The 19959-nt window shown below is 46.6% G+C and overlaps 1 protein-coding gene across 2 annotated transcripts in view; it reads left to right on the plus strand.

Moving 5' to 3' along the window:
• Window positions 1-613: 613 nt before the first annotated feature.
• Window positions 614-19959, plus strand: part of B4GALT1 (beta-1,4-galactosyltransferase 1) — a 50792-nt gene continuing 31446 nt past the window's right edge. Inside the window, exons 1-2 of one of the 2 annotated variants that reach the window (XM_029919742.1) lie at window positions 614-1254; window positions 3564-3611. In XM_029919742.1, the coding sequence (XP_029775602.1) occupies window positions 837-1254; window positions 3564-3611 (466 nt within the window). In that variant the 5' untranslated portion in view covers window positions 614-836. The remainder of the gene's footprint in view (window positions 1255-3563; window positions 3612-19959) is intronic. The other variant, XM_029919743.1, reaches the window with a different exon arrangement.

The following is a 19959-nucleotide window of genomic DNA, read 5'->3' on the forward strand; positions in this document are numbered from 1 at the left end:
TCCACCAGGCGCGGGTAAGCCGCGCCTCCTTGCTGGGCCCCCACATTGGTGGAGGGGCCTAGCCCCACCAAAGGAGGGGTATCGAACGTCCCAGAGAATCCCTCCGCAGCTGTTCCACCACCCGCCCGGCGTCGAAGCCCGTTTCCTGGACAACTCTTTCCCGTCTCTCTTCCGGACCCACCAGGCCTACCGAGCCCTGGGCCGGAGCGCCGCCGCGTCCCCCATCCCCTCAAATCAGCAACCAGCGTCTTTCAGCGCCACCGCGTGTAGGCCCAGGCCCATACTCCAGCCCTTCAGCACCGCAGGAAGTGGTGGCGCCTCTCAAGGGCTGTCACGAGGAGGAGGAGGAAGAAGAGGAGAAGGAGGAGGGGGAGGAAGAGTAGGCGCGGCTCGGTAGCGACCGAAGCCTTTAGGCAAGGGCTCGGGAGGAGGGCGGTGTGGGAACCCGAGCACTTAGCGCCGCGCCCCGGGGCAGACAGCAGTCCTCGGAGACGGCTCCGCCCCCTGTAGCTCCCAGCCTCTCGAGTCCCCGCCCGCTCACCGCGGCTCCGCCCCAGAGGCCCCGCCCTCCTGCTCTAGTTCCGAAAACCCGGCTCCAACCGCGGCCCCGCCCCCGCCCCCGCCCGCGCCGCGGGCGCACTTCTAGTCGCTGGGCGGCAGCGCTGGTCGGAGACTCCGCGTTCCGCCGCCTGCCACCCGGCACTGCGCTCCCCTGCCTCCCCTCCGGCCCCTCCCCCAAGAGCCGTGGTCTGGCAGCGCCTGGCCGGCGGCCCGCGGGCGGGCCGCCCCCTCCCCCCCGCTGTAGCCCACCCGCCTCTTAAAGCGGCGGCGGGAAGATGAGGTTTCGGGAGCCGCTCTTGGGCGGCAGCGCGGCGATGCCGGGCGCGTCCCTGCAGCGGGCCTGCCGCCTGCTCGTGGCGGTCTGCGCGCTGCATCTTGGCGTCACCCTCGTCTACTACCTGGCCGGCCGCGACTTGAACCGCCTGCCTCAGCTCGTGGGAGTCCCTACACCGCTGCAGGGCGGCTCGAACGGCGCCGCCGCCATCGAGCAGCCTTCCGCTGAGCTCCGACCTCGAGGGGCCCCGCAGCTGCCGCTTTTGGACGCTTCCTCCGAGCTGCGCTCGGGTCGCGAATCCAGCCGAGAGGCGGACTCTCAGCCCGTTCCCGGCCCCGCAAGTAACTTGACTTCGGCCCCAGTGCCCTCTCCCACAGTGCTGTCGCTGCCCGCATGCCCTGAGGAGTCCCCGCTGCTCGGTAAGGACTCGGGACTTTCCCGAATTTCCCCGAGAGGGTCCCCTGGACTTTCGCCCATGCCCTCTTCCAGGATATCCAGCCTCCCAGTTCCGGATCGCAGTCCCTAATCCCAAACAGAGGTTCCGGGCTGGACGTAGGGAGAGGGCGGGAGGAGAGATTTTTTTGGATTTACGTGGAAGGATGGAATGGGGGTGGTACAAGGAAGCCGCAGGCCCCTCTGGCCCCAGAAGCCGAGAAGGCCTTGGAGACTTTTCAGTTCTGGCCCGTGCCTCAAGAAGTTTTGGAGTTTGAGTTTGCGTCGGGCATGGAGCAGCCTTCTCTCTGTCAAGTCTGGTAAGGACCAAGAGGCAGCTCAGAGTAACCCACTCCAGTTTGGGAAACTGATGATGAGGCCTCCAGTGGGGAAGGAAGTTGACCTCTCAGTTCACATCCAGCTCACATATCTTGTCTTCCCATAGAGCCTCTCTCTGCTGGGTGTGGGTTAACTTTTCCTGAGCATTTGAACAAGAGACTTGGTCTCTAAACTCTGGTTTCTGGTCTGTTAAATAGGGAAGATAAATGGTACCTATGTCAGGGTTGTTTTGGAAGATTAGATGAGACAATGTAAACAAGGGTTTACATTAATGATGGTAAATCCTTAGTAAATTGTTGCTATTATATTAAGTTTCTCCTCTGTGTAGATCCCTGCCCTGGGGCCTTCCTACCCTGCTTCCTGCCCTTGTAGGTTCCCAAAACCTAACTGAGCAAGCACTCCCAAGGGTGTTTGTAGGAATACACTGTGTGTACCATAGGGATTGGAGGGCTAAACTATAAACTAGTTCACAACGACTTGCCCCTTTCAGGAAGCAGCTTGGAATCTCAGGTATCTTGCCCAGACAATTCTGAAATGTGGCCACCAGCCTGTGTTTCAATACATCTGCTGGGAGTTTGAGTGGGTCTGTTTGTTATTCCTCACATCAGGAGGAGTCTGAGCCCGTGCCTGTTGGAGGCGGGGAGGGGACCTTTACTTGGCCTGTAATCCACAGGCAGTCAGGCCCAAGGCAGCCACAGGTTGTTCCCAAGATTATCATACAGGTGGCTGCTTATTTTTAATTCCAGGATTTAGAGATTGTTGTTCTGAGTGAGGGGCCCTGGCTGGAGGGCAGGCATCCTGCCAAGAGGAACTCTGTCACCTACCCGCAAAGCCCTGGCACAGAAGGCCTCCTCCATGTTCTTGCTCAATTTCTCCAATAATTACTTCAATATTTTCATATCAAGTTTGGAAGGAAGCTCTTGGAATTGGTCAGACATGACTAGTGGAAGGAAGGGGACTTTTTTTTTTTTTAACAGAAAATTGAATCCCTTTGGACTTGGTGGTTAGTCTGAGAAGCAGACTAGTCCTATAAAATAAAGTTGAATATTTGCCTTGCTGCTAAGTGTCTGGCCTCAGGCATCTTAAAGAGATTCTCTGAATCTCTTTCTATGTAAAATGGGGTTGTTGCTTAACTCACAGGGTTGTTTTTAGAACATAAATGAGATTGTGTACATTAAGTACATGACAAATAGGACTTGGGACTTGAAGTTCCATTTTCTCAGACTCCCGTGGAGATGGCTCTAAACAGTAGAGAGAAGGGGGAAGAGAGAGAAGTCCTCAGAACCTAGAGAGGCCAGGTTTTGTCTTTTTTTGTTTTTAATTGTTGCCTCGACATTATGCAGAAAAAAAGACATTAGCAAATTAACGTACCCCAGGGTTCATTAGATTGGTGTTTGAGGTATAAGGTCTTCTGCATGAAGCAGGAGAGCCTGTGGTGCTGCATCTCTGCCTTGTTTTGTTTTGTAATGGTGTTGTTAGTGATTGGCGACCAGTTACTAGTATTTCTGAACTGAACTTTGAATTGGAGGTTTGTAGGGACTTCCTGAGAGATAACATTTGGAGGGTGAGGAGAGAGGCCCTGGGCCTTCTCTAGCTTGGCTGCCTTAGTGTGACACGTGTGGGACCATGATGTTTGGGTAGCTGCTACCAAGGTCCCACAAAGTGAAGGCAGAGGCTTTTTCTTCATTTTAATTGAGACCTTAGGTTTGAGTGGTTGAGTGCAGCTCTCGGAGTGGGGGCTCCTGGCTGAGAGGGGGCCTGGAGGAAGCCGAAAGTCTCTTGGAGTGTGTGGGTCAGGGGAGTTGAGCCCATCTGTTCATCTGGGCAGGTGTCAACCAAAGCCCTTGCGGGGTGGTTTTGAGGTTGATGGGAGAAAGCGTCCGTGGGGTTTAGAACTGCAGCCTTTTCACTACTTGCAGTTCCTTTCCACGACTTGGCTTTACTTTCTGTTGTCCAGGGGTCTGGGCCACACGCTGTGATAAGCTCCTATCCGGAACATTGGAAGGTAAAGGGCATACCCATCCCCAGAGGAGCCAGGCATCAGCCTCGGCTGTTGGTGGGTGACTTTTTGTCTCTCTGTCGTGGGTTGTCAGAGCCTTGGGACAGAGTTCAGATAGACTTGGGTTTGAATCTTGCCTCTGTCTACACTATCTGTGTGACATAAGGCAGGTTGCAGAGTTTAGAGCCAGTGTAGGCCCTGCCTCAAGGTCCTCCATGGGCTAGTGTGAGGCCTTCAGGGGTAGGGACTACATGGGGGAGGTAGACCTTTCCTGAAGACTCCTACAAGCTCTCGAGGGGATTCTCCCAGACAGTTCAGGACTGCAGGCACTGTCCTCTTGGTCCTCGGGCCGAGCAGCATCTAATCCACTGAACACAGTCATGTGGTGCCCTTTCCTGGCTGCCTGGGTGTTTCCCTGAGATGTAGTCAACCTGGGAGGAGGAGCCGTCTTGCCTTTTCCTTTCCTTGAGTGTTCATCTCTGCTCAGAATGGGGGCAGCTCCATGTGACTTGACTTGTGCTGGCACTGGCACTGCCAGTCTGGAGAGGGGCTGGGTGAAGGTGGGCAATATCTCAGGTTGGACTGGTTAGGGGAGGATGGGCTGATGTGGGGGCTCAGCTGGGAACTGGTACACCTGGTGTAGTCCTGTCAAGGGTGCATGGGGCGTGGGGGCTGAGTAAAGGATTGCTTAAACCCAGAGGCTTCCCTTGCCCATCTGTGCTGTGAAGAGATTCTCTTCATTTGTTCAAATGAGGACTGATCTAGAGGTGGGCACCAGAGAATCGTGCGCACCTGGGCCGGCGAACAGCCGCCATAGGTAGCCAGGGCCCTGGGAGAGCACTTGTCCATGAGCCAATTTCCCCAGCTTTTGTGGAGGCTGTCAACCAAGCCTCTGCCATGGTTTACACCCTTGGGAAGACAAAGCACTTTCTGAGTCTCTGCTGGGCTCTCAGCTCTCAGGTGTTTTTCCACCAGCATGCTGTCCCCCTCCTGTATGCACACATGTGGACACGAGCAGGCTGCCCAGGACAGAATGTACTGTGAGGACATCTGTTCTGGCTTCGGGAAAGGGCTCTCCCCTTTAGGGGTGAGTCTTGGAGCCTCATCCTCAGGGTTGGGGGAGGCACAGGGAGCCTCCCCTGTGTCTAGATCCTTAAGCTTTGGCACATTGGGTAACTAGTACTTTAAACTAGTTTTGTCCTGTTGCTTTTCCCGGGGAAAATAATTTATTGACAAATTCACAGATACACCTTCTTGTCTGACAGTCCGAGATTACGAAACATCCTCTATGACTATTGGGCTCACTTTCTTCCACCCAGCCTGATGGTGGCAGAAGTGACTCCTGCCTGTAGCAATCCCAGACTCTGAGGACAAGCATGGAGGCTCCTTTGGGTACGGGGAGCAAGAGCCAAATGTGGGATCGGATTTCAACTGCAGCATCTTGTACCCATGGCATCCCAGGAGGGGACCGTCTGGTTCTCTGGCCCCATCTCTCATTGTGCTAGAGGGGAAGGGTCTCATCTCAGGCCACCCAACCAGGAATGGCCAGCTGTGCCTGGAACTCAGATATTCTGCTTCCCAGCACAGTGTTCTTCCTTGAGGTTACTGCCTAGTGCAGAGGCTCAGAGCAGGCTGACATGACCTGGAATCAGGGAGGACCCTCTCTACATATGTCTGTGTGTCCACCTGAAAGGTCTTATGTAGCAGCTTGTGTGGACATCCTCAATGGCTAAGGCATCTGGTAACTTCATTCAGTTCCAACAATGTGCTTGTCCTTTACTGGGTACTAGTGCTGCAACGAGGAAGATGACAAAGTGCCTCTTCTTTAGGAACTCACAGTCCACACAGAGGAGGCATAATTAAATTGTGCTGATGTCATTTAGAGAAACTAAATTGTGTGTGTGTGTGTGTGTGTATGTGTGTGTTATATAGTCTCTCTCACCTGTTCATCCCTCCTTTCCTTCCTTTGTTTGTTCATTTCTTCCTTTCTTTCTTTCTCTTGTTCAGAAACCCAGAGTTGATATCAAAGTTCTTCAGTCCTGGTTCTGAGTATGTGAAAAGTTCCTCTAATTTCTGAAGCCTCAAATTAGCTTGGCTGAGTAATCTGTACCTTGCTGCTTTATAATGACAGTAATGAGACAACAGCAGCCATATGGTCTTTGGGTAGCAGCAGGGTAGGGATTTCTAGGCTGGGACTAGACTAATTTATGGGTTGGGAACAATGGGACAGTTCATGCCCAGACAGTCCCAGCCTTTTTGGAGACTTCACCTTGGGAATCTTTTTTGTGCTCTGGGTGTGTATGAAAGCGGCCCAGTTGTCCTGTGGTCAAGTCAAACCTGGTGATTTCTCCCCTGCTCGCATACCCAGTGCCTCCTATGCTGTCTTCACTATTCCCTGCCTGCTCCTGACAAGAAGCAGAGACTGGAATTCTGCTTGAATCCATATCCACCTGGAAATTCCAGTTATTCTTATCCAGTTAAGCAGCAATCCATTTGTTTTAGGGCAAGTAGTCTGCCCTTGCGGCTTAAATCCCTTGAGGCCTGGCACTGTGGCCATTTTATACTTGGCTCTGGCACTGCCCAGGGTGATCCTGCCAATGAGGTCACTGTAAAGTCTGGCCAGCCAGACTCTGACTCCTGGGGGAGTTGACAGGGCATGGGACTGTGAAGGTTCCCGGGAGCCGGAATGTGGCTATGATTGTCAAGGCCGCAGTTGTGGGGTCTCTGTGTTTAGCTGGGCCTACGCAGGTCACCAGCTCCGGGAGAGATTGCAGATCCTTTTGTAAAGGTCAGAACCTACAGGTTCGAAGGTCATGGTGGCTTAGGATCAGGGGTCAGGGTCTGGTTGGGAGCTGGTTCTGGTTGAACGTGGCCTAAAGGGATTCGTCCTTAGAAGGCAGAAGGGCTGAGTCACATGCTCAGTGTTTCAGGTTCCACTTTCCAGCCTGGCCTCAGCCCGCCCCTTCCCTACACAAATGAAGGCCAGGAGATACATAATTGGCTGTTGCTAAATTCTTTGGCAGTGATTTTAATGTCTGGTCTGGGTGTGTTCTGTAGCCATTTCCCTTTCCCCCTGCCACCTCTCTAAAGCCCCTTGCAAAGCTCTGAGAGAGGGAAGGATTCGCCTCCCTGGAACGCGGCAGGCTAGGGTTCTGAGTCTTTGCTTTCCTCTGTATTTTTTTTGAGGAGCATGCAGTCTCTTTGTTGTTTTTGCAAAAAGTAATGCGGGCTTATTGAAAATAACTTGAAAAGTTAAAAGAGGTAGAAAAGCACACCTGCATTCCTATCACCTAGAGAAGACACGTAGGCACATCTTCTGTTAGTCTTTTTTCTCCTTTTTTCCCGTATGTATTGCTACTGTCTTTTCAGAAGAACAGATAGATTGGTATGCTTAGATATAGATAGCCTGGTGACCAGCATTTGTCACTTAAGATTCTTTCTTACGAGCTCAGTCCTATACCTTTAAAACCCACAAAAACTGTGTCATTCTGTCAGCTGAATATGCTATAACTTTCTTTTATCATTTAGTTGTTGTTGAACACACACATGTAGTTTTTGTTTCCTCTTGGTGGCCCTGTGAGACTTGGGCATAAAGCACTGCACTTTTTGGATTGTTTCACTAGTAGAGTTTTCCCAAAAAAGAGGGGCGGGGAGTGAATGCTTTCTGAGAAAGCCAGTCTTACTAAATAAGATAGACCCATTGAGAATTATAGGTTTGCTTAGTGCTGGCAGAGGGATATCATTTATTGCTGAATGAGGAATGTGTCTAGAATTCTGACTAAAAAGGGAACTAGGTGTAGGAAGTGCCTGGGGCAGGGGCGGAGGGCCAGGGTGCTGGACAGACTCTTGGGATCAGACTGAGCAGAAATCTGTTGTTAACAGAACCAATGGGGGTGATGCCCCAGGAGTCCGCTTTCTCAGTAACTTCTCCGTTTGTCTCCTTAGCAGCCAGGTCCCTGAGCTAGGCAAGTGTGGACTGTGGCACTGGGACCGTGGTGCTGGGGAAACAGCAACCAGCTAACCCAGTGCAGTTGACATGACCAGCTAACCCAGTGCAGTTGACATGACTGACTTGTGACTGTTTCCACAGAGCGTGTGGGAACAAGCCAGCAAATCGAACTCTGAAACAAACAACACAGCTCTGCCACCTCCAGGCCATTCTGAGATCTGGGGAGGGGCCAAGAAGTGAGAACCTGCAGGTTTCCAGGAATTGCTTTTGAGAGAAGCCTCAGATCAGAGCCTGGCACTCAGTTGGGACTTGTTCAGATGGTTTAAGCAATCCAGTTTCAGACCAGTATACTAGTCTCTTCCCAAGGTATCATTCCACTTTAAAGTTACACACTTTGATTGCCCTCACTGGATCTACCTTCTACTCTTCTGAGGGACACTTTGGCTTTGGGACTCTGCCAGGGGTTATTTGGCACAGAGCCTGGGGATTCAGGGGGAGGCTGTGCTGAGGGAAGGGGCGGGGTCATGTCCAACCAGCATGACCAGTATGGTATGAGGTCAGGTTCCTTCCTGCCCCACCACATGGGGCTGGAGGTCATGGAGACGGTCCCTGGCAGGGGGTGCAATAATTGCCTGGCCCCCTGGCAGGGTGCATTCTAAAAGTGCTTTTAAAATTTTCTTTCTGTTTTGCATAATATCCTTTTGCCTTTGACATCCTGAAACTGCAGAGCTGTGTTGGTTGTTTCAGGACAGCCAGGCCAGCTTGAAAAAAACAGGAAAGACCTCCCCAAGTTGAGGGTGGACCTAGGGAAACTGGTATTTGCATTATAGGAGCTTTGTGATTTCCTTGTAGAGGTGTTAGGCAGCTTCTGGCATTCACATGAGCACTAAAGGGAGCCTGCTTGGCCAGGAATGGGTAGAGGGGCCTTAAGGAAGGCGATGAATGAAGATTGGTTTGCTTACATTATGTAAGTCATGGGAGATAGGCATGAACAGGGCTGATCCCTACTCCAAGGTAGACAGATCTGGGCAAAACGTGTAGTGAGACAGAGGAAGCATGAGGGCCCTTAGGGCACCGAAGAGGTGCAGGGAACCAGATGGGCCATCTGGGCTAGGTCCAGAGTCAAAATAAAGGGCCTTTCATCCTACACCGATTATAGCATCTCTGTCTCTCTGAATGTGCTTGAACAGTCTCTCTGGTTGGGAAGGGCAGGGGTCTATTGCTGATCGTGGCCTGTAACTTCCTTTGGTTGCTGTCAGACCACATGGGGAGAATGCCATAGTTGAAATCGCAGCTGCTGCCAGCAGGGCGGGAGAGGACTGGAAGTGGAGGCAGAGTGAACGGAAAATAATGAAAGACAGAGAAGCCGGTATAGTAGGGACCATACTGGACAAGGGAAAGCCGAGGATAGCTAGACTGAGGGGACTGAAGGAAAGAAGGTGAAGGGAGAGAGAGATACAGAAAGAGGGGGTTCGTGGTCTGCAGGGGGGAGGGCAAAGCCTCAAAGGCCACTGGCTTGAGAATTTTGAGTTCTGGTTCTTCTCCTAAGTCATTACATCATTTTGTGCAAGTCCCAACTCTGGCAGTCTCTCTTTCCGTTTCTGAAGTTAGAGTGAGCTGGACCTGTTGGTCTTTAGCGCTCTTCCTTCTGAAGTCTAGGTTGCTGTGGCGGGAAATCCTGGTCATATTTGCAACATAAAAGGCCTCTGAAATAACCTGTGAAGCTCACTACCTACTGCCCATTTCCGGCTCTTGGGGTGAAACTTCTGTGGAGTTTGTCGTCTCTAAGTAGGTACAGACATTTTAGCAGATGAATGACCTTGAAGTGCCATGGAGAATGTTTCTTTCCATCACTCTGGCTAGCTGTGCGATAGGGGAAAGACATTATCCTTTCTGTGCTTCTGTGTTCTTGCCTGTAAAATGGGGGTGATAATAGTGTCTACCTCATGGATGTTGGGGGAATTCAGGTAGTTTAGGTCCATAAAAGGACCTAAAACAGTGCCTAACACTGAGTAATCTCTGACTGTGTTGTTTATCATTGGTAGCACTAATAGTTCTTATTTTTGAAGATTTTGGCTTTTGCTCTATAGGATTTCTTTCTTTTCTTTTTTTTTTTAGTTGAAAAATATTACCACATCAAATGTTTAAAAAACTATAATTCCGGGCACCTGGGTGGCTCAGTCGGTTAAGTGTTCAACTCTTGATTTTGGCTCAGGTTATGATCTCATGGTTCATGAGTTCTAGCCTCACATCTAGTTCTACACTGACAGTGCAGAGCTTGGTTGGGATTCTCTCTTTCTTTCTTTCTGCCCCCTCCTCTGCTCACATGTGCTCACACTCTCTCTCAAAATAATAAACTTAAAGAAAAAACTATAATTCTGCTATCTACTATTGTAATCAAACATGTGCCTACCACTGTAACAAAACTTGACATTATTTTTTATTTATTTGTGTATTATGTTTTTATTTTATTTTTGAGAGAGAGTGAGAGAGAGAGCATGTGCACGTGTGTGCACAAGGAAGAGAGGAATGGAGAGAGAAGGAGACAGAGGATACAAAGCAGGCTCCACACTGTCAGCCCAGAACCCAACGCAGGGCTCACACTTACTAGACCTGAAATCATGACCTGAGCTGAAGTTGGAGACTTAAATACATACATACTTAACTATGTTGTAATAGTAGTGTAAAACTGTTTTGCATTCTACTCATTTCATTCAATGCTATCATAAACTGTTAGGTCATTAATAAGTTTCCTTATTATCTTTTTGAGCTGCTACCTAAAATCCTTATGAATATTCCCTTAGCATTCAACATTCCAGGTTTCTACATCATAGTTGTTTTTTTTTTTATCATAGATAATCTTGAATATTTTCGTTTGTGTGTAGCTCTTTGCTTCAATTGAATTAACTCCTTGGGATAAATTACTAGGGTGGAATTCTTAGACCAGCAGATACAGTCACTTTTAGGACATTGGTTCACGTTGCCACATTGCTTTCCAGGAGGGGTGGAATAATCCACAGGCCCTAAACTGCAAACTCCTGGTCTACTAGGATATTGGCTTTTAAAGAACATGGATACTGAGAGTCAGATCTATCTGGAGTCTTACATCTATACTCTCAGCTTGTATATGTGTGTTGTGTGTGTGTGTGTGTGTGTGTTAAGTTCCTTGTGTAGGGCACTGTGGCCATCCTGGACGTCAGGCTCTTCCTGTATGCCACTGCACCTGGGCAGTTCCTATTGAGGTGTATCCACAAAGGCCATACTGGTCGCTCTTTAAGCACCTCATGTACCTTCTTTGCCAAAGAGTTGATTTACCCAAGGTAAGAAATTTTCTTTTTCCTTTGTCTTTGGAGCTAAATCTATAGAATAGAGGCAGGCTCTGGCTTTAAAAGCCTGGCTTAAAAATGGTGTTGACCTAAAACTTTGTGGGTTGATGTCTGGAAATACCACATGCAGCCATCCACAGAAACTATGATAGGTTCTAATAGGCTAGCCTGGGCAGCTGACCATTTAACCCATATGGATCAACTCCAGTCTGACCGATTTGGTTTATGGGATCTAGAAATGAGGCCCAAAGGAAGAAAGACTTAAATTATATTGGGTAAAAATAAAATGATCAATAACTATAAATTGCCAGTTCTGCCCCTATGCTCTCCCTCCGCCATGCACATGCCTCTTTTGTAGATAAACAGGTTCCTGCTGACTTCCAGAAGTTGTAGAATGACCTTAGAGCCAGTGATTTCAGTGACCAGCAGTTTACAGATTAAGCAGATGGGGTGCGTACAATTTGTGACTGCTCCTCTTCTCATCCTGTACCTGCTCTCGTCCTCTTGTGCTGCATCCCACAGCGATCAGGTTCTCCCTGGGTCCACTGTGGTCAGGCCTGAGCTGCTGTCCAGCACATAGTTCCTGGGGGACCCAGGGCAGTACTTTCCTCCTGTGTAAAATGCGGATAATTCTTACCTCCAAGGGTGGATAAGAGGATTGAACGAGGTATGCGGTGATATCAGTCCTCTTGGCTTTTGATCAATGCCTAACCCCATTCTCTTGGGCTCTGAAGGCATACCCTCAACCTAGTAGGAAGCTGAGTAAAATTCCCTCCAAATGCAGTTTTGTTTTGTTTTGTTTTGTTTTCCATCTGCCCTGGGCAGAGTTAAGAGGATAAGGGAGAGGTGTGAGGCTGGAACCATAACTTAGGGACAGGTTTTAGCCTAGAGACAGGGTTTAGTGGAGACCTACCCCAGGCCAACCTCCCTCTTGTTGAATACACAACACTGCAGAACGTGGAGTGGGGGTTGCTCTGTGTCAGGCATGCCAGGATTCTGGTGGCAACCCACAGCCTTCCCTTCTCCAGGTGGACATTGTTTGTCAGTGTCCTGGGGAGAGGCCTTCATGGGGTACAAATAGTTGAATGGTCAGGAAGAGGCACTGGAGGGAGCATTGGATTTTTGGTGGAGTCTCAAGAGATGAGATGTGTTGCATTTGGGAAGTGAGTGCTGGGCTCAGGCTGGGGTGCCCAGTGACGTGTGCCTTGGTGTGTTATTGGAAAAATTTAGGCAGAGGCCTGTAGATAGCCTGTTTTGTAAAAGAGACCGTAAGAGATACTAATCTGCAGTTTTTGGGTTTCCCTCCAGCTTTATTAAGGTATAATTGACAAATAAATGACTTGTAGTTTTCTATATTGTGATATCTTTGTCAGATTTTGGTGTCAAAGTAGTACTGCCTCATAGAACGACCAGGGAAGTGTTCCCTCCTCTTCCAATTTTAGGGAGAACTTGTGAAAGATTTGTATCAATTCTTCTTTAAATATCTGGTAGAATTGGTGAATGAGGCCATCGAACCTGGGTGTTTCTTTGTGAGATGCTATTTGTTTACTAATTCAATTTCTTGTAACATGTCTGTTCCGATTTTCTGTTTATTCTTGAGTCTGTTTTTGGTAGTTTGTGCCTTCCCAGGAATTTGTCCACTTCATCTAAGCTACCTAATTTTTTGGCAAACTGTTGTTCACAGTATTCCCTTGGAATCCTTTTTGTTTCTATAAGGTTGGTAGTGGTGTTTCCTTTTTTATTGCTGATTTTGGTAATTTGAGTCTTCTTTGTCTCTCTCTCTCTCTCTCTCTCTCTCTCTTTCTTTTGTAGCCAGAAGGATGTCATTTTGTTGATCTTTTCAAGGAACCAACTGTTGGTTCACTGACTTTCTCAATTTTCTGTTCTTTAGTTCATTAATTTCTGCTCTCCTCTTTATTATTTTGTTCCTTCCGCTTGCTTTAGGTTTAGTTTGCTCTTCTTTTTCCAGTTTCTTAAGGTGGAAGGTTAGGTTATTTATTCATTTGAGTTCTAAAGGCCATGTACTTTTAACATTTTCGTAGATGCTGTCAAATCGCTCTCCAATTAGTTCTCATCAACGGTGTTTGAGAAGTGTCTGTTCGCCACATCTATGCCAGTAGACAGTCTTTTTACATTTGCCAATATGATGGACAAAAGTGACATCTTGTTTTAATTAGTTTCTTTGATGATGTTGAAAAAACTCTTATGTGTCCTTTGGCTAATTATATTTCTTCTGTAGTTACTTGTTAATGTTTTTACTATTTTTCTATTAGTTTTAAAAATATGTTTGTAGGACCTTTTAATATTATAGATATCACTCCTTTACATTGTTTGCAAACATGATCTCTCTTTTAACTTTATCTCTGGTGTCTTTCAAATTTTTATGTATTTAATTTCAAGTTTCAAATATTTATGTATTTAAATCTGTTGTTTCCTTTATGGCTTCAGGTTGTTTTTGCATTCAGGGAGGTCTCCATCCCAAGATTATCATGTTCTTCTGTATTCTCTTCTAAGCTGTTTTTTTAGCATTTTAGTTCTTGTCTCTGACAGTAAAAGATGAACAAAATCACTGTTCAACCCTCAAAACCTTATATCATACCCCAAAGGCCCTTTGAAGTCTTAGCCTCTTCTTCCAAATCTATCACCGATGCTGGTATGTCAGAACAAAAATGAGAAATTTTAGCCACTTGTGATTGTAGGGCTGTAATAACCTGTAGGCTCTGAAATTGCAGAGGTTCAGGGGAGAAGGCAAAGTTAATATTTATTGAGTCTCTGTTAGTGCTAAGCATTGTGATGAGTATATGTATTGCACAACAGGGAGGCGAGGGGCCCTCACTCCCCAGCGCTGTAGAAAATCCACGTATAACTTCTTACTCTTCAAACACTTAACTATTAATAGCCTACAGTTGACCCTAAGCCTTACCAATAACATAAACAATTAACACATGTTTTGTATGTTATATGTATTATACACTGTATTTTTACCAGAAAGTAAGCTAGAGGAAAAGATCATACTGTTAAGAAAAATCATAAAGAAGAGAAAATATGTTTACAGGATAGTTACTGTAAAAAATCAATCACCTGTGTATAAGTAGACCTGTGCAGTTCAAACTGGAGTTCAGGGGTCAGCTCTATATGTGTTATCTCATTTGCCATCTGAAAAGAACACATCATTATTCCCACTCCTCAGAGGAGGAAATTGGAGCTAACTACATTTAAAGTGAGCCTGCTACCAGAAAGTTACTGCCAGGAATGCACGGCTGGCTGACTGCCCAGATGGCCCACAGGGCAGCAGACTCTCCATGTTCAAGGTCTGGTTCTAGATGGAGAGAGGATTTATTTGTAATCAGCACTGATGTTCCAGAAATTGAGTTAGGGCTCCAGAACTGATGAGATGGGCTGCTGACTCACTAATAAAAACTCCCATGAGACTTATTTTCATGCTGGAATGCTAAATTGTTGCTTTATTGGGAAGATTAGAACTGTTGTCAGGTGTGGCTTAGAGTTCTCTGGCTGCTGGCAGTATGAGGGAAGCCATAGTATAATCAAATCAGGCACCTGGTAAGTCAAAAGTCAGAATAGGGAGGTGAGTTTGTACCCTAATGTTGGATGGTGTCTGCTATCATGGCCTGTGAGTCCATCCGCATGGTATTGCAGACCTTTTTCAGGGCCTGGGGTCGGTTCTAGTGGTCAGGACTTTCTTCCTTTACAGCTCTGGAAGGACACATCCAGGTCCATCTCCACCATTCCCCTGTTTCTTTTTGTACTTTCTTCCTTCTTTCCTTTCTTTCCATCTAGCCATCAAGCTTTATTTCATGGCCCATTATCATCACAGACTCTACTGCCTTATTTTCTTTGTTCTATTTTATCCTCATTCCCACTTCCATTTCCCAATCACCCTCACCCCCCATTTGAGCAACCATTTTTTTTCTTTTTTTAAAATATTTTATTTATTTTTGATACAGAGAGAGACAGAGCATGAGAGGGGGAGGGGCAGAGAGAGAAGGAGACACAGAATCGGAAGCAGGCTCCAGGCTCTGAGCTAGAATCAGCACAGAGCCTGACGCAGGGCTCGAACCCACGAACGTGAGATCTGACCTGAGCCGGAGCCGGAGGCTTAACCTACTGAGCCACCCAGGCGCCCCTTGAGCAACCATTTTAATGTGTTTCATGTGTATCTATTTTTCTCTTGCCTAATTGGAGCTACTGCTTTTTATATGAACATATTTATATATGTATTACATTTTTTACATTAACATACAGTAAAATTGCCCTTTTTTAGGTATATAGTTTTATGAATTGTAACACAGTGCATATTTGTATAGCCACCACCATGATGAAGATTCAGAACAGTTTTATTACCCAGAAAATTCCCCTTGTGATCACATTCTCCTCCCACCCTTAACCCCTGGCAGCCACTGATCTGTTCTCCATTACTAGTATTGTATCTGTATGAGAATGTTGTAAATATATATCATACAGCATATGTACCTGAATTTTTATTTTATTTTTTTAAAAGTTGTTATTTAGGGGTGCCTGGGCGGCTCAGTTGGTTAAGCGTCTGACTCTTGGTTTCAGCTCAGGTTGTGATCTCGCAATTTGTGAGTTCCAGCCCCACATTGGGCTCTGTACTGACAGTGCAGAGTCTGCATGGGATTCTCTCTCCCTCTCTCTTTACTCCTCTTCTGCTCACTCTATCTCTCCGTCAAAATAAATAAACTTTAAAAAAGTTTATTTAAATTCCATTTAACATACAGTGTAATGTTAGTTTCAGGTGTACAATATAGTGAGTCAGTACTTCTGTACATCGCCCGGTTCTGCTCATACAACAACTGTGCTCCTTAATCCCGGTCACCGATTTCACCATCCTCCCACTCCCCTCCCCTCTGGTAACCATCATTTGGTTCTCTGTAGTTGAGTCTGTTTCTTGGTTTGCCTCTGTCTCCTTTTCTTTTTTCCCCCTTTGCTGGCTTGTTTTGTTTTTTAAATTCCACATCAGTGAAATCATACGATATTTGTCTTTTTGTGACCTATTTATTCCACTTAGCATTATACTGTCTAGCTCTATCCATGTCGTTGCAAATGGGAAAATTTCATTCTTTTTGACGAGTAATATTCCATATATATGTTCACACACACACACACACACACACACATATGCACACACCACATCTTTATCCATTCATCAGTCAGTGACCACTTGGGCTGTTTCTGTAATTTGGTTGTTGTAGATAATGCTGCCATAAACTCAGGGTGTATATGCCCTTCAAACCAAAATTTTGTATCCTTTGGGTGAACACCTAGTAGTGGCATTGCTGGATATCAGGGTAGTTCTATTTGTAACTTTTGGAGGAACCTCCTTACTGTTTTCCAGAATGGCCACACCAGTTTGCCAGTTTGCACACCACGTGTAAGGAAGAGCTTTCCCTTCTCCCCTGTTACTTCATATATCAGTGCAGACTTATAGATTCTTACTTTACTCGATAGCTCATAATCCTTTACTATCATTATTTATTTTGATGCTCAGATTGTCCAGATTTGGTCAGTGAGGTCCCCGCTAGGCTGGTTCCTGTGTCTTTTTGACATATCCCATCAGTCTTCAAGCACTTTCTTTTAGGCACAGCAAGATGATCAAGGGTCCTCTTGTTTATTCCCTGACTGAGCTGTGGAACCAGCTACTTCTCCAACAAGCCCTAGTTCTTTTTAGTAGAGAATGGCACTTAGAAACCGAGAACTGGGCCCCAGGTTTTTCAGATCCATCCATGTTGCTATGTGTACATCTAGTGTCCATGATGTTCATCCCGATTTTCTCTCTCTTAATGATAGACTCCCACACTGCCTTCAACACTGTCTTCACAAGTACATCTGGAAGGAACAGGCTTCGTGTCCTTGATACACCTGTGTGTGTGTATTTGTATTGATGTGGCAGTGCTAGATACCACTCCAGAATGGCTACCCATCATTTATGTTTCCACCTGTGGAACTTAAGCATCTCTGTCCTTCCAACAAATACTTGGCATTAATTAACCAGCTTCCTAAACTAATTTTTGCCAAGTGAATTGATGTGCTGGGATAGTTCTTGTTTTAACATGCTTTTCTCTGATGACAAATGAGTATGGGCATTTCTTCATATGCTTGATGGCCGTCGGGTTTCTTCTTTGGTAAATTGCTTATTCATGATAATCATTTGCCTGTGCTCTCTGCGCCCCCCCCCCCGCCCCTCTTAACAGTTTTCTTTCTTTTTTTTCTTTTTTTTTTTTAATGTTTATTTATCTTTGAAGGAGAGAGAGAGAGCGCGCAAGCAGGGAAGGGGCAGAGAGAGACACACACACACAGAATCAAGCAGGCTCCAGGCTCCGAGCTGTCAGCACAGAGCCTGATGCAGGGCCCGAACCCACAAACTGTGAGATCATGACCTGAGGCAAAGTCAGATGCTTAACCAATTGAGCCACCCAGGCACCCCAGCATTTTTATTTTTGATGATATGCAGGAGTTCATTAAACATGCTAGATATTAATCCCTTGCTGGTCCCGGAGATTGCAGATTCTGCATCTGAATCTGTCCTTTATTTGTTGACTTTGCCCATGCTATCTTTTTTTTTTGAATATAGACTGTTTCCTTTTTGTGTGGTCTCTCAGAATTAATTCTTCTTCTATAACCATGTTAATACCCTTCGTTCCTCCACATTTTAAACATTCTAGTATAGCTGAACTCAGCCAGTTCTCTTCAGCAAACAGTGTCTTTTTATGACACCTGAGTCTCTTATTGAGTTGTATGTACTAAGAGTGACGTTACCTCTTAGAATGTGAGGCCTGCATGTAAGTGTCGGTCATTTATTCAGCACATGTATGCTGTAGGTCTGCTGTGTATGAGGCACTGCTGTCACCGACAAGGCTAAGTGCCTGTGGCCCTTTGGCGGTAGAGCGGGGATTTGAGCCTCTTTCTACCATGCTGCTTCTCTTGGGAATGGAGTTTGGTTCCTGTACAACTGTGTGTCACATTTCTGTATCATTTCTAACAAATCACCTCAGAAGGTGCAGAGCCAAGTGTTCTCCCCCCAGCATCCTGAGGAAGGGAGGGTAATCCTGAGGAATGGAGGCAAGTGTGGCTTCTGTCGTCCCAGGCCTGGAGTGCTCAAGTGGCAGGCTCTGGGCTACCTGCTGGTGACTGGGTGACTGGTGACTGGCTCCAGGCTCAGAGCGGAGTACCCAGATGAGACAGGAAGACGGCCTCAGTCTGGAGGGGAAGGTCTTAAAATAAAACACCAGGCCTTAAGTCATTCAAATCCTTTCTGAGAAGCTCCTATCTTTTCTTGCAGAAGTGTTCTAGTTCTAAGATGAGAGATATGTCCCCAGATCCTCCTGGGGTTAACAGAATTTCCAGGCAAATTTACTTGCCAGCCTTTCCTGGTAGTGGTAACTGTGGGCAGGAGCACTTTGCAGAATTTCCACAAATTCCCCCAGAGGGCGGGAAGCCAGGAGGAGAAGAGCTGAGTGAGGAGGAACTCTGCTTTTGGACCAGGACCAAACAAAACAGAAATTCCTCCTGGGATGGCTTTCCCTCGAGGACAACACTGGGAAGCCTGTTTACGGGGCTTTAAAAGCCTGTGGTCCTCCGCACAGTTTCTTGACCTCAGGACCTTACATCTCTGTGGTTTCACTAAGGGTGGAAACTTTCTCCTCGGGTCACCCTGGGACAGAAGTGTGCTGTCACTCCCAGTTCGGGGGCCTCCCTGAGGTTGCCCAGTGCTCTGTCCTTGCTTCTCCCGACTCCCTCATTTCCAGAGCCATGACCACGTATAGTATAGAGAAGAGTTTGACCAGTCAGGTCAAAATAAGATTCACTTTTAGGCCACTTGTATCAGTTAGTGGCTCTCTGGAACCCTAGGTTAAGGAGGATTCTGAGACAATCTCAATGGGCACAGCAAAGAGAAAGTAGAGCGACATGTGGTGTCTACTGTATAGATGCATCCATGAACATCAGATCCCTAAAGGATTAATGAGGGGAAAAGAATGATGACTTTTTTTTTTTTTGATGATAAAAAGCACCTTTATTATTGGTTGTTAAGGATAAGCCTTGCCTTGATGCTAGATAAAATCCTGGAAAGACCTCTGACTTTTCTGGTCACTGTCAGGTAGTTTTAAAGTTTTACAGATGCTCTAAGTGATGGTGACTTTTTTTTTTAACAATTTAATTGAGGCATCATTTACATATCATACATAAAACCCACCTGTTTTAAGGATTTAATTAAATTATTTTTAGTGACTTAATAAAGCTATGCATCCATCATCATAATCTAGTTTTAGAAATTTCCATCACCCGGGCGCCTAGGTGGCTCAGTTGGTTAAGCGTCCGGCTTTGGCTCAGGTCATGATCTCATGGTTTGTGGGTTCAAGCCCCGCATCGGGCTCTGTGCTGACAGCTAGCTCAGAACCTGGAGCCTGCTTCAGATTCTGTATCTCCCTCTCTCTCTGACCCTCCCCTGCTCATGCTGTCTCTCTCTCTCTCTCAAAAATAAATAAAAAACAGTAGAAAAAATTTTCCATCACCCAATAAGAGCCCTCATTTACATTTAATCTCCTATCTCACCCCGGGCCATAAGCAACCACTTTTTGTCTCTTTAGACTAGACTTTTATGGGCATTTGCCTTTTTAACTCAGGTCTTTTGTTTAGAATTTTTGACATTCTCTCTTAAGGATGGCTTTGTGTGTGCGTGCGTGCATGCGTGTGTGTGTGTGTGTGTGTGTGTGTGTGTGTGTGTGTGTGTCTTAATCCAAGAGTGTCCTCGAGAAAGTATGTCAATCCCTCTGTCCTTCATTTTCCTTCATGTGCAACCCTGGAGTGGAAATATAATTCTTTAAAATTTTTTCTACCTTTTTTCTCCTCTCTTTTATTTAATTTTTAAAAGTTCTATGCAGGGCTTGAACTTAGGATTCTGAGATCAAGAGTCACATGCTCTACCAGCTAAACCAGTCAGGCGTCCCTGAAACAGAATTCTTAAGATCCCTCTGGCCCTGGTCTGCCAGGGCTCTTCAGAGTTCCGATTTGAGGTAGATCCTGATGCTTCAAGGTGATAGAA

Source organism: Suricata suricatta, chromosome 13, assembly GCF_006229205.1.
Source record: "Suricata suricatta isolate VVHF042 chromosome 13, meerkat_22Aug2017_6uvM2_HiC, whole genome shotgun sequence".
Lineage (NCBI taxonomy): Eukaryota > Metazoa > Chordata > Mammalia > Carnivora > Herpestidae > Suricata > Suricata suricatta.